The sequence below is a fragment of the Odocoileus virginianus genome, chromosome 11 (assembly GCF_023699985.2).
Source record: "Odocoileus virginianus isolate 20LAN1187 ecotype Illinois chromosome 11, Ovbor_1.2, whole genome shotgun sequence".
Lineage (NCBI taxonomy): Eukaryota > Metazoa > Chordata > Mammalia > Artiodactyla > Cervidae > Odocoileus > Odocoileus virginianus.
Window position 1 is genome coordinate 190,103 of NC_069684.1, and position 14,286 is coordinate 204,388.

The 14,286-nt window shown below is 60.5% G+C and overlaps 2 protein-coding genes across 2 annotated transcripts in view; both read left to right on the plus strand.

Annotated features, from left to right (window-relative positions):
• LOC139037558 (uncharacterized protein ENSP00000471857-like) overlaps positions 1-9,851 on the plus strand; it is a 59,749-nt gene extending 49,898 nt beyond the window's left edge. The window contains exons 2-4 of the mRNA XM_070474637.1: positions 5,079-5,824; positions 8,086-8,158; positions 9,744-9,851. Coding sequence (XP_070330738.1) covers positions 5,109-5,824; positions 8,086-8,158; positions 9,744-9,851 — 897 coding nt within the window. The 5' untranslated portion in view covers positions 5,079-5,108. The remainder of the gene's footprint in view (positions 1-5,078; positions 5,825-8,085; positions 8,159-9,743) is intronic.
• Positions 9,852-9,882: 31 nt separating this feature from the next.
• The window catches only part of LOC110136468 (neuron navigator 1), a 130,919-nt gene continuing 126,515 nt past the window's right edge, over positions 9,883-14,286 (plus strand). Inside the window, exon 1 of the mRNA XM_070473777.1 lies at positions 9,883-9,897. The gene's annotated coding sequence lies outside the window, so the exon portion shown is untranslated. The remainder of the gene's footprint in view (positions 9,898-14,286) is intronic.

Sequence of the window (14,286 nt, forward strand, 5' to 3'; positions counted from 1 at the left end):
AGTCACAGAAGTTTATCAGTGATTCACAACAATGTTTATGGAAAACATCTGAAGGTTTTTAAATGAAAAGTAAAAAATGTTTACTACATAGGAAGTGAAAAGATGTAAAATGTATGTATAGTATCATCACAATTCTACGATGTCTATGGGTATAAGCGTGAATTGTAAGAAGCCTGGAAGAAACCAAGACATATAAAAAGGCCAGTGTCAGCTAGTAAGGCATATAGAGGCAGTAAAGGACAGGAAAGCCTGGCGTGCTGCAGTCCACGGGGTTGCAAAGGGTCGGACAGGACTGAGTGACTGAACAACAAAATGCCTGTAGGGGACAGACTTTTTCTTCTTTATATTTTTGTCGGTTTTTCCAAGTTTTTTCTAATGAGCATGTTACTTTCATTATAAGAACTAACCTTTTAAAAGCACTTCCCTCGGGCTACCACATGAAGTGTTTTTCACTCTTGCTTTAGACTAAATGCTTATGTCCCCAAGATCTTATGTTGAAATCTAGCCTAAAGGTAATGGTGGGAAGAGCTGGGGTCCTTGGTACGTGGTTAGGTCATGAATGGGATCAGTGTCCCTGGAAAGAGCCCCCCCGAGAGCCCCCCTCACCCCACCTTCCACATGAGGACATACTGAGAATACAGGGCCCCACCAGATGCCGAATCTGCTGGCTCCTTGACCTTGAACTTCCAGCCTCCAGAAGCATGAGGAATAAAGTTCTGTTGTTTATAAGCCACACCCCACCTCGTCTATGATATGCTGTGAAAGGAGGCAGGATGTGCTAAGACACACATTATCTCATTTCATGTTTAGAGCAGCTCAGTTATGTCCGTCCCCCCCTCATTTTTCAGATGAAACAACCAAAGTTTGGAGAGTTTAAGTGACTTTCCCAAAGCCATACAGTTTATAAATAGCAGAACCAGACCCTAAACAACACTCCAAAACAGTTATTGAAAGTCCAAGCTGTCGTCTGGGGTGAGTGGTGATCTGTGTGGCTGTGGGTTTCTGATCTGAGAGTGCAAAAGTGCACCCGTCCGCTCTCCGTCCGTGGCCTCGGCTGGCCTGGGAGCCTCTGCTCTGCCGGTTGGGCAGCCCCAGTCCAGTTTCTGAGCTAGCCATCTTGGGGGGCCCTGCCTGGAGCCCCTGTGCCAGGAGGAGTGGACAGTGGTGGGGGCCCTGGGCCTGGGCAGGGTGGTGGCGACTGCTCCAGGGTCTGCCCCCGAGTAGTGAGAGACTAAGAGGGGTTCCCCCCGCTCCCACCAACGCAGGTCTCCTGCAAGTTCGCCGGCCAGCCTGCTGGGCCTGGTGGACCCTGGGCCCTGGGGCGCCGAGCTCTGGGAACCTCACGGCTCTGGGGCCATCCTTTGAGACCGGGTGGGGGGGACCGCGGGGGAGGGGAACCTCTCATGCAGCCTGAAACCCACACCTCCAGCGACAGCCAGGCCAGCCCCTCCTCTGTGTGTGACTCCCGCACAGATGTGCTGCTGCTGGAAGGCAGGTGGTCCCAACGTGGGGGCGTCATCAGCAGGAGTGACTGGAGCGTGGTCAGCGTGGCCCAGAGGGGGCCTGGGATGCGCCCTGCACCAGTGGCCGGTCCCCCCCGCCCCGCTGCTCTGGAGGACAGCGGCATGGAGCCTGACTCCCCGAGCCTGACTTCACCCCAACTCCCAGATGGCGCTGCTGATGCCCGTGCGTGAACGGCACTGGAATCTGGGCACAGGGCTGACCCTGGGCCGCCACCAACACCCCACACCTGCCCTCACCCTCCCCTCGAGGTCTCTGCTTGGGTAACCAGCCCAAGGCCGCATGCCTTGGCAGGTGGCCTGACAGCACATCACAGGGTGTCTCCATGGTGGGTTTGTATCCCGCCCCTCCAAAGGCCTCTGTGTGTCTGGTGCTCAGACCAGGTACCAGCCCACACTGCAGGGGCAGGGTCTCCAGTAGTGGGCTTTCAGAGAGGCCGGGAGCCCCCAGACCCCGCCTGGCCCCCGCCCAGTGGCCCTGGACCTCGGGGCCTGGAAGAAGTAAGTGGGCATGTTGGGTAATGTCGCCTGCATCCGCCTGGCTGGATAGGCAACCCTGGGACTGGGGCTGAGAGCAGACGGGGAGGGGGAGGGTGGTAGGTCTGAACCGCCAGACCGTGGTGGGCCGGCTCGCAGCAGGGGTGGGCGGCTCGAGGCATGGGTGGGCACGGGCCTACACGGCTCCAGTTCGGGGTGCCGGGGCAGGTGGGGGGCCTTGGGCTCCCCTCCCCCAGGCTCCTCTCCATCTGCTGCCTGGCCCGTCTGGAAGCCAGGCCTCTGGTGATTGACTGACTCGGGGGGCGTGACGCGGGAGAGAGGAGGGATGGGGTGCAGCAGGGCTGTCGTGGGCACCTCCCAGGGCCTGGCACCCGCAGCCTCATGAATCATGCTCCAGACACCCATCTGCGTTATGGAGGGGGAGCTGCCGCTGCTGGGAGCCTCCCCAAGGGGTCTCGGCGCGGGGCTGCGTGCTGAGTGGGGCAGTCCATGGGTCCCCCCGCCGGCTCAGTGCCTCCGCCCCCCGGATTTGTGGGACAGTTTTAAGTCATGGATTTTCACCGGGACGAAGTCATTTCTTTTGGTCAATTGGTTGAAAAGGAGCCGGCGGTCCTGGCAGTAGAGCGGTCTGTGGGGATTGGGTCAGTGAGACGTGCGCCTCCGACACACACACACCCTCAGCTGTGGGTGCCTGTGCTCGGTGGGCCTCTCTCTCAGAGGCCAGGGAAGCAGCCCCCCAGTGGGGACAGACATCCTCTGAACTCTGAGCAGGGAGGGTGGGCGTTGGAGCCTGGGGGAGCTCCTGGCCAGACAGATGGAGGGGGCGCGGCCAGCCTGCGTCCGCGTGTCTGGATCCGAGCTCGCCCAGGGCCGAGCCGGCGGGGAGCCCTCTCTAGGGGGCAGGGAGCCCTCTCTGGGGAGCAGGGGCAGCACTGCCCCAGGAGGCAGGTCCAAGCAGTGCAGCCTTGGGAGCCGACCTGGGGCCAGGCCGGGCCTGCGAGGTGCTGTTGGCACCAACGGGACCACTCGCTGTGACTGCCCGGATACTGACCTGGCTCCTGTGACCCAGGAGGACCAGAGCCGGCCCTGTTCTTCCTCTGTGAGGACTTGGTGCCACGGGACCAGAAAGAAGACCAGGCTGCAGTTCTCAGGCTAAAGGGATTCCCACGGACCTGGCGGCACCGGGTTCTCGGGGTGGAGATGCGGACAGGCTGAGGGGCGCCACTGCTCAGGGTCAGTCGGGCCCGGCTCTGAGCCAGGAGCCAGCCGGGCGGGCGTAGGGCCCCGGGCGCCCCCACTGAGTCCCAGCCTCCTCCAGCCCCCAGGGTTGGCCTATGCCTGAAAGTGATGGCACTGTGGGGGCTCGTCCTTCCTGTCCTCCCCATGCTGAGTGGGGCACGGCCTTCTCCGCCGGGGCCAGACTCAGTTGAACGCCCCGCCTAGTTTGCCTGAGCCCGAAGCCAGGTCTGGAGGCCAAGGGGAAGTTGGGGCGCCGCGGGACTGTGCCCCCGGGGCTGCAGGAGGAACGCACAGGGTCACGTGACGCTGCGCCTGCCTGTGCGGGGCTGAGCCTGCAGACGCCGAAGTCTGAGCCGTGGCTGCGATACTCGGCGGCCTGGAGCCCTGCTCGGTGGTGGTCGGCCTGTTGCCTCTGCCGTCAGCGTGTGGCTCAGCCCTGTGCCCGAGGCCAAGTTCAGCCACCCAGGCCACATCTGTGATCATCCCCAGGACACACGTCTGTGTCTGGGGCCGTTCCCACGGCCGTGTGCCAGGGCGTGCACTCGTACCATGACTGGAAATCACAGTTTTCAGGAGACAATAAACTTGACAGCAACCGATATTAACTGATTTAATTTGCATCTCCTTAAGTCTCATGAAGCCCTTTGTTTTTGTTGTGTTCTGGCCAACCGTATCACTTTATGAATTTCTTGTTTGATCCTTAGGCCGCTGCTCCTAGGGGGTGTTTGCTCTTGATCCATTTGGTAGAGCCCCCTGGAGGGAAGGTGGGGACTCCTGGTCCCTCACCTGTGTGGCGAGTGTGTTTGCAGTTTACTGGCGGCCTGATCCTAGGGAAAGGGCTTTCCTGTCCTCCAGGGACTTTTTCTACGCACTCCAACCTCTCAGCACCCTCCTTCAGGATCCCTGTCTCCGGCACGATGCTGTAAGGGCTTCTCCCACGACAGTTACGGGAGCATCCATGCCTGTGCTCTGCTAATTGTTGCATGAGTCGTCTTTACACTGAGCTCTTTCCTCTGGAGTTGACTGTGTGTCTTTGTAGCCGACTTCAAACTTCCTTTGAAATGAAAGTAATTTAATTGGTCAATTAATTTGTTAGCATGCTGGGGAGGATATGGGAGAGAGGGGGGTGACTCACAGATTGGGGTCCAAGAGAGAAGGACAGGTGCTGGTGGCAGAGGCTGCCTAGAGGGCTCCGCCTTTATTTCAGGGTGGGACCCTTGTCTCTGAGGCCAGAGGAGGGGCCGGAGGAACGGTTGCCTGGGGCAGAGGTGGCAAGGGGGCTAGAGAGGGGGCTAGAGAGGAAGGCTGTGGGCTGGGTGCCCACATCTCCAGGGACGCATGGGTGGGCACAGCAGGAAGGAGCCGGGAGAGAGGGCAGTGATGCCAGGGGGGTGCGAGCTGGGCGCCAGGAGCCTGGCCAGGACAGGTGCAGGAGAGCTGTGACCACGAGGCGCTGCCTGCCGTCAGGCTGGTGGGATCTGTAGCTGATGCCCCAGGGCCATATCCGGGGGAAGGTAGACGTCCGGCAAAGAGGCCACAGCAGAAGCCAGCCGGGGGAGGGAGTCATTTCTGCGGGGGCAGAGCATTCTGGACTCAGTGCGAGAAGAGACTGAAGACGGGGGCCTGCCCCCATCTGTGGCCAGGCCCCGGGACAAGCTTAAACCGCCTGTTCACACAGCATGTTTCAGTGCGTGGGCACTTTCTCCTGCATTTGCAAGAGGCAGAGGATCTTCCCTGAGCCAGGTGGTCTGCCAGGACGCGACCGAGGGGCGCCAGTGCCCCTAGGACAGGGCCTCACAGTATCCCGTCCTCTCTCCGCAGGTCAGTAGCCCTGCCACAGGCCCGCCAGCCATGGACGGTACAGCCAGCCTGAGCGCCGCGGGCCGCCCCCAGCACGCCTCCGCCATCCCCGTGCCCCGCGCTGCCTCGCAGAGCAGGACCCAGACCCCAGCATCATCGCCCCAGCTGCGGCCGCGCCAGGCCGGCCTGGCTCTGAGCCCCCAGCGGGCGGTCTCCCCAAGACTGGGCAAGGCCAGTGGCCCTTCCAGGGGATCGTCCCCTAAGGCCCCCCGGGGGAGAGGCTCCCCCAAGGCCGCGGGGGCGCCGAGGGAGCTGTCTGTGGGGGTGGGGGCTCCCACCGGCTCTCCTTGGAGCAGCCCCCACGTGGCCCCCAAGGCCACCCTGGCCAGCCGGGCCAGGTCGAGACGAGCTGGAGAGACACAGGGCACCCCAGGGCAGAAGAGGGGGGCCCAGGAAGGGACTGTGACCCGCCAGACCCGCGGCAGGAGCCCCTCCCGGGCCAGCTCTCACGGAGACACTCAGATACCAGGCACTCCCGAAGTGCGAAAGCCCTCCAGCTACCCAGGGAAAGATCAGAGAGATATTCCTGGCACAAGTCACGGGACACCCAGGCCTCTGGAACCTAAACCTCGGGCGGCTTCGGGGCCTCCCTCCCCGGCCTGCAGCCCCGTGCGGAGCCCACGCCCGGGCCCAGGGGCCGTCAGCTTCGGCTCACCCCACCCGCACGGCCAGCCCGTCACAGCCACTGTGGCCCCCTTCCGGTACAGGTAAGCTGCTGGGGGATAGCGGGGGGATGGAGCCCGGACTCGGGGGGTCACGGAGGGGAGGCGCCGGTGGAGAGAACAGAAGGTGAGGGGAGTGCAGGGCCGGGGGTGGGACCCTAAGGGGTGCCCACACCCAACTCTGGGCACGCCACGAGACACAGGCCTGGAGGAGGTGCCCCCAGCATGCTCACTTCTTCAAGGACAGGTGTCAGGGTGTCATGCAGCTGAGGCAGTCAGCTACAGTCTCACCTGACTCACCTGGGCCAGCCACCACTGAGCGAGGCCCTCCCTTCATGGTCGTGAAATCCCCACGGACCCCCGGCAGCCCCCACGTGGCCCGTGTGCATCCCCAGGGGGACCAGCTTCTGACATCGGCACCATCAGCGGGGGCTGGGCCGCCCTTCACCCCAGCACAGTCAACAAGCCAAGCTGCCAGCTCTCTTCAGACACTGCAAGTGGAGCTCAGAGATGTGCTTCCGTTATCTGTCCTTCCTTAACAAAAACATATACCTCTAGTCTGAAACGGCCACCTTTAAATAAGCAGCATTCTAATTACCAAGTATGGCACAGTTTCAAGACGCTTGAATGTAAATGAAGTACTTTCCCTGACGAAGCAGACTTCCTGGGGTTTTCCTCTGGGCTGATTCCAGGACGAGCTCACCCACAGTTTGGGTGGAGGAGCTCCCTGGATGCTGGGTCCCCCAGGTGGGAGCAGCTGGGGTGGGAGAGGAGAGTTTATGTTCACGCGAAGCCAAAAGTGTGGCTTGACCACTGAAAAGTCTTGGGCTTCCCTGTTGCATGTAACAGACAGCTGGGCCGGGACGGGTACGCCCCTCTCACTCATGCCCAGGCTTCTGCAGGGTACTGCACTCAGTTACAGACTCCACAGTCTAAAAGGGCATTGGTGCGAGGAAAGCACACTGAGAGGAAGCCTGCCAGGGCGGTGAGGGACCCACAGAGGCCCTGAAGGGTGGTTACTGGCAAGGAAGCAGTTTGCCCTGGAGAAGGGTGGCCGAGGCAGGCGCGAGGGCTGCTCTGAGGAATGTGAAGGGCTGTCATGTGTGCGATGAATTACATTTACTTGGTGCGGCTCCAAAGTGATAAGTCCACGTCACGGTGTCTACAAGTTAGCAAGAACTTTCCAGCGACGGAAGAGGCTCAGATTACCCACCAGCTGTGAGCCCCCAGCAAGTCTCCCATGGGGACCCTGCCCCTGGGGGCGCCCCAGCATGGCCCACACGGCCCCTCATGTGCTTCTGGACTTGATTCTCAAGGCGGTCAGGCCTGTCCTGGGATTGGTCCTCTCCCCGCCTGTGAGCCGCGTCCCTACGACTCTGGGGCCTGCGTCTCCTCCCGGAGTGCCTTCGCACTGATTGTTTTTGGGGAAATGTGTCTCTGACTCCATGGTTCCAGATTTTACATTATCTACCCTTTGGGCCCCCTGGCAGATGTAGAATCTGACATTTTCCAAAGATGTCTTTTCCTCTGAACATCTCCGTGCGACCTAAACAGACATTTTCCTCTGCTCAGGACACCATTGTGTTTTAAACAGAAAAGTGTCCTGACGCCTCAGCAGGGATCTTCCTGTCCCACCTCTCAGACCATTTCAGGCCTGTGTTAGGGTTACAGGAGGGTTGTGGTTCAAAGGGAAGCCTGGGACCGGTGGGTACCCCTCCCGAGCGGTGCTGGGCCGTGCGGCGAGGATATGCATTTGCCCCCAGGGGTCACAGACACCCTGTTTCCACGGAGACTTCCCCACGCCCCACAGCCTGCCTCTGCACAGTGCCAGCCCATCACAGAAGCCGCAGGTCTCAGGCTCCCCATCCCCAGGCCCCTCCTGCTCCTCCAGGGAATGAAGCGGCAGTGTTTTCCCCTGCCTCCTTGGAAGGTGTCCCTTCCCCACAGCCTGGGCAGCCGCCCCAGACACACAGGACGGACACGGCAGAGACAGCCTCGGTCTGCTCTGCGTGCTCTGGCCCTGCCCACCTGCTTCCCTCTTCTCTGCCCTTACCCTTCTCTCACCACAGAAAAGAGCCCAGGCCTGAGGGTGAGGTCAGGGTGAGAGTTAGTTAGCAGTCTCTCGAGGGTCAGGCATGGGTTTTCTTTTCTCTGGTTCAACTTTCAACCAATGTCCCGCATAGACGGTGCCATCCATTCCAGCTGGGATCACTGGGGGACGCAGGGCGTGGCCGTGTGGAGTGGAGGAGGTGAAAGTGTGCTGCTCCTGAGGTCAGAGCCCTGAGGCTGCCTTCCCCACTGCCCAGGGTGGCCGCCTTGCCCCGTGCACCCCCTCTCGCCCTTGCTCACAAGAACAGTGACAATCAATATGACAGCCAGGTACTCCTATTCACTGCCCTGGCCCCTGACAACTGGGTCGGGGTGCTCAGCTGTGTGTGTGGTGTGTGGTGTGTGTGTGTGGTGTGTGTGTGTGTGTGGTGTGTGTGTGTGGTGTGGTGTGTGTGTGTGGTGTGTGTGGTGTGTGGTGTGTGTGTGTGTGTGTGGTGTGTGTGTGTGTGTGTGGTGTGTGTGGTGTGTGGTGTGTGTGTGGTGTGTGTGTGTGGTGTGTGGTGTGTGTGTGGTGTGTGTGGTATGTGTGTGTGGTGTGTGTGTGGTGTGTGTGGTATGTGTGTGTGGTGTGTGTGTGTGTGTGTGTGTGTGTGTGTGTGTGTGTGTGTGTGGTGTGTGTGTGTGTGTGTGGTGTGTGTGTGTGTGGTGTGTGTGTGTGTGGTGTGTGTGTGTGTGTGTGTGTGGTGTGTGTGTGTGGGTGTGTGTGTGTGTGGGTGTGTGTGGGTGTGGTGTGTGTGTATGGTGTGTGTGTGTGTGTGTGTGTGTGTGTGTGTGTGTGTGTGGGTGTGTGTGTGTGGTGTGTGTGTGTGTGTGTGGTGTGTGGGTGTGTGTGGGTGTGTGTGTGTGTGGTGTGTGTGTGGGTGTGTGTGTGTGGTGTGTGTGTGTGTGTGTGTGTGTGTGTGTGTGTGTGTGGGTGTGTGTGGTGTGTGTGGTGTGTGTGTGGTGTGTGTGTGTCTGTGTGTGTGTGTGTGTGTGTGTGGGGGTGTGTGTGTGTGTGTGTGTGTGTGTGTGGTGTGTGTGTGTGTGTGGTGTGTGTTGTGTGTGTGGTGTGTGGTGTGTGTGTGTAGTGTGTTGTATCTGGTGTGTGTGTCTCGCTTGGTAGTGGAGGTGTGGAGGGGGTTGGTATGTAGTTTTTGTCTGACTTTCGTGAGTGTAGCGTGTGTGGTTGTTAGAGGGTGTGAGTCCCTGGTCGTCTTGAGGTGTGTGTGGTAGCTGCGTGGTGTGCATGTGTGCAATGGGTCCTGGGCTGCTTGATGGTGTATGTTTGGCTTGGCCAGATAACGTTGCTAGGCTAGACTCTGTCAGGCGGTGTCTGGGTGGAGGGCATCTCGTTGGCCATGTGCTGTGAGTGTCGGGAGAGAGGAGGTGTTGATGTGGTGATGGTCGTAGGTACTGAGTAGCTGATGACAGTCAGTGTGGGTGGAGGTGCCCTGTGGATGGGCTCAGGCAGTGCATGGATGTTCTGCTGATGGTCCTGCCAGTCCTAAGTGCAAAGGGGATTTAGTGCTTGGTGAGATGCAGGGCAGGAGTGGTGAGGAGAGCGTGGTAATTGCTATATAGAGTTGGGCTTTGTTCCTGTGGAGGTGTCAGGGTGTTTGTGCTCGGGGCTTGTGTGATTGGGAGCTGGTGTTGGAGACTACCGCCCTCACCTATCTCACCAACACTGGCCCTGGGCCCAGTGCAGTCTAATTGGGGCCCAGATTGAGGAGTCCCTGCACCCTCGAGGGGTCCCCAGCAGAGACCCACTGGGCCCTCTCCTGAGAGCCGCCAGCTCCCACTCCCAACTCGTCAGGCTCTGCCGGAGGGATCTCAGGCCAGCCCTACGCTCAAGAGTCCTCTGATCTCTACCCGCCAGGTTCACCAGCGGACGCGCCTGGGGGGGCAGGCCCAGGCCCGGCAGAGACGCACAGTCCCGCCACCCCCAGGCCAGGGCTTTACTGAGACTCCCATGCAGGCGGCCTAAACCGGTGAATTGCCAATAGGTCCAGAGGAGAAACTCTCCAGCCTGGGTAAGTGCTCTGGGGCGGGGCTCCATCTGGGGCGAGGCTCCCTCTGGGGGCGGAGTTTAATCGGGGGCGGGGCTCCCTCTGCGGGCGGGGAAGTCAGAGCACAGCGCGCGAGAGGAGCCCGCTCGCAGGCCCCAGAGGACTGTGGGAGTCAGGATGCGGTAACCAGGAGACCGTGCGGGCTGTCTCTACATCTGCAGAGCTGCCAGTGTGATGGCTTCCTCATGCTTGTGCCACACCGCCAGGGCGTGGCATCGCCAGCCCAGGAGTGGGGAGAGGACTCACTCACTCTATCTGGGAGCCCCAGGCTGCTCGGCCATCTCGAGCGGCAGTGTCTGGTGGAGGGCAGGCGGGGTTCTCCACGGTGCGAGGTGCAGGGCAGCTTTGCGAGGTGGGCTTCACAAAGAGAAGAGAGAGCCCCCCACCTCCTGCAAGCCTCCTGGGCAGCGGGCAAGTCTCTCCACCTCGTGGTCAGTGTCCACCTCTGCCAAGGACACCGCAGGCTCTTTGACGGGTGGGATGGGGAGAGATTTGGGGTCTGCCTAGGCTTTGTGGGGGGCCTGTCCTCTGAGCCTGAAGAAACGGAGATGAGAGGAAGGGAAGGGAGTCCAGAGGGCCGCACTCACTCATCCCTGCTCTCGTTCAACCAACAAACCATCAAGGCCGCTCTGTGCAGCAGGGAGAGGCTTTCCATGACGACGTGCCCCCAAGCAGGGTGCTGGGCGCCGCCTTTGTTTGTCCCAACTGGGTCCACCGCCAGCTGCTCCTTCCGCATCTGCCCTGGGCAGTGTGGGGGTGTCCACGCCTGTGCCCTGGCCCTCCGCACGCCCACTGGGTGTGCCAGGGAGACCTGGCAGTGGTCCCATCTGCTGACACACCCCTTGGTTGCTGACATGCAGACGTTGCCAGAGTCTCCATTGGATCTTAATTTGGGAAACCAGGGCTGGAGTCCCCAGTGCCCGCATATGAGGCCACGTGGGAGAGGACCAGGAGGGTCATCCCAAGATCGGCGTACTTCGTGCATGTGCAAGAACTGAGCGGGCAGGGAATGGCAGGGTCTTCTCTCATCCTCACGCCGCTTGTCTACGGGTCACTGGAGCATGCGCCTCTGCCCCTGGCCTCTCCCGCGAGGCTGATTTGCATTTCTCCTCCCTCTCTTGTTGAGCTGACTCCATCTTTAAGCCACACTCAGTTGTTCACACCTTGTAGGTTTAGGAGAGAAAACCCCAGATCTGACGCTTCCTCCCAGGGCAGGGGGGAGCCAGGATACCGCCTTGGGGCTCCTAGGCAGCCACACGCCACCCTCTACCAACTCTCCTGGGATGCTCAGGCTGGATCTGGGTCTCTGGGCTGCAGGGGCCTTGGGCTCAAAGGTGCTGAGGGTCACAGCCCTAACAGACGGGGTGTGCGTGCTGAGTCACTTCTGTCGTGTCCGACTCTTTGCGAGTCCATGGACTGTATCCTGCCAGGCTCCTCTGTCCATGGGATTCTCCAGGGAAGAATACTGGAGTGGGTTGCCATTTCCTCTCCAGGGGATCTTCCCCACACAGGGATTGAACCCACATCTCTTTACATCTCCTGTATTGGCAGGCAGGTTCTTTAGCACTACTGCTACCCGAGAAGCCCTTACGGACAGTGAGGCTACGCTAACAGACAGTAGTCTCACCCAAATGTGGCCTCATTTTCGCTAGGAAGAAAGGCTCAGGGAGGGAGGGTGACCTGCTTAAAGTGGCGTCTGTGGTTCACGAGTAGCTGAGCTGAGACCAGGGCCACTGCCTCAACTCCCCAGACACAGGGAGGACCAAATGCTGATGACAGCTGCTGTTTATTGAGCACCTACGGTGTGCAGAGCACAGCACCAGGTGCTCCCCACGATGTCCCTCGTAAGCACATGACACATGCTTCACCGGGGGAGTGCTGCTCTGCTGTAGGCAAGGGGCTCAGAGAGGTTCTGCAAAAAGCTTTTCTGCGGACGCACAGCGAGGGCTGCTGGAACTGGAGTCCGGGCCCCACCTTCCCATGTGCTGCCGGCTCAGCTGGGCTTTCCTCACCTCTGCCAGTGGGACAGTCCCTGCCCCCGGCCCTAGACCAGCCCAAACGCCACTGGCTCTGCATCCCAAGCCTGTTTTGTTTGCACTAGGCTAACCCCCCTTCCCACCTGCCTTCCCACCCTCTGGGGACTTTGAGGCCGGGGGTGTGTCCCAGCCATCTGTGAAGAGAGGATGCACAGACAATCGACGGGAAGCACAGCCCATGCTCCAGGCAGGCGGTGTGGGCTGTGGTCTCGGGGACAGGGCTTCCGTGGGGCCGGAGGGATGTGGAGGTGGGGACCCAGGGCCCCGCTGGGCATCGCGGCCTTGCCTTTGCTGGCTCTGCAGCCTTGGGCTGGTTCCTGGTCCCCCTGTGCCTCCGTGATGACAGCCACACCTGCTTCCAAGGGCTTCATGGGGCTAAAAGGCACCTGCATAGACAGAGCCTTGAGAAGATTTGCCCAGTACACAGAGCCACTCAGCACATGCTGACCTGGTGCTTCAGCTTGGTGGGACAGACTGGGGCGGGGGGCCGTGCTCCTAAGGTGACCACCTTCCAGGTGGCGGGGCAGGGGGTGGGGATATCCCAAGGTGGTCCAGCCAGGATTGGAGCCCAGCTTTCAGAGGTCACACTCTAGGCCATCCCAGCCGTGACCTCACTGCAGGGTTGCAGGGGACAGTCCAGGTCCTGGACACCCAGGGAGGCTGCACAGTTGTGAGATGTCCAGGGAGGCGGAGACTGGCTCAGGAAGGGCCAGGGAGGGAGAGGCTGGAGCGGTGAGGTCACTGAGGAAGCCGGCAGGGAGGAGGGATGGAAAACCAGAGGGATCTGGACTCTGTCTCTTTGGGGGGAGGGAGGAGCCTGGGGGATTCTGGAATGGGACTTGTCTCCAGGCAGGGGGCTCATCCCATTTCAGTGGAGGGTCAGAATCAGCAGAGGCCGGGCAGCTTGGGCCCCCCGACCACTCCCACTCTAGAAGGAAAGTCAGGGGTTCTCAGGTGTTTGCACCCATGAGTACAGAGTAGGCAAGGCCTGGCTTCCCTGTTTCCTGTTCTGGCCAAGAACACGGGGCTCTGTGTTACCACCTCCAGAGAGTTATACCCAGTGACGCAATTTTTATTCAGCACCGAGCACATGTCAGGTTCTGCTCTAGACACTTGGGTACATCCAAGGACAAAACAGGCACAAACTCTGCCCTGTGGAGCTTCTGTGGCCATGGAGCTGTGCAGTGTTCAGCCTGCGCAACTGCACATGAGCTGCATGGAGGCCCCGAGGTGAAGCCCCAGCTCTGGAGTGTGCGAACATCCCAGCAAGCAAGGGCAGAGCTCTGGTTTTGGGAAGCCCCCTGAGAATACGAGCAGTAGCTGTCTTCAGTGTGGGGAAGGGTGGTGGGAGGGGAGGTGCTCACTGCCCGCTGTGGTCTTTCTGGAGGCTGCAGCCTGGTCCCTGTGTCCCGAGCCTGTCTGTCCTGGACTTGGCTCCTCTCAGCATGGCTTTGAGATCCAGCCTCCGGCCTCAGATGAACTGGTGCTCATTCCTCTGCAGGCTGCGGGCAGATCTCAAGGGTGAGGGTGCTTACTGAGGGGTGGTGGGCTGGGTCACTTGCGGTCTCTCCAGACCAGACCACTCTGCCCAACCTCAGGACAGTTTTCCAGGGAGCAGGGGGACAGCTAGGAATCCCAGCTGGGGTGGGGGCTGTTTGGTAGATCCTCACCACCATTCACCCTTCTGTGACTGGCGGAAAGACCTCGCCTCCGGGGTTGTCCTGAAGACTCAGCTTCACAGGGCTTTGCCCCTCCTGCATCCCAGCAAAGGCAGGCCAGTCTTCTTCCCAGCTGCTGGGGAGGCCAGGCGGATGAAGAGCCCTCCCAGCCAATGACGGGCGAGGCTTCAGTCCCTCCCTGGGCACCACTGAATGGGCAGAAACGGGTATAGAGCATCCGCCGCCCACAGCTCCCCACCCCTGTGAGGAGAGGGTTAGGGTCCCTGCTAAGAGACTCCCCATGAGAAGACAGCCTGCAGTCCAACCAGAAGGAGCTCTGGGAGACACCATGGAGAGTGAGGGGACCTGGACACGGTGACCAGGAGGGTTAAGGACTGAGAACCACCCTCGGTTGTAACATTCATTCCCCGCGCATCCTTCAAGGGGCAGGAGGAATCCAAACCCCACCTTCCTGGGTCTCCAGGGGTGCGGCCAGAGCTTCAGAGCGAGCTGAAGATGACTGCAGGTTCAAGGCAGAGGGTGGGCAGGTGCGGGGCCACCCCAGGCCCAGGGCTGTCCCTGCCCTGAGAGCTGGCTCTGAGGGCAGAAGGATTCAGGTCACAGTGGGAGGGATCTCCAGCCGGAGGGGCTCGGCCCTG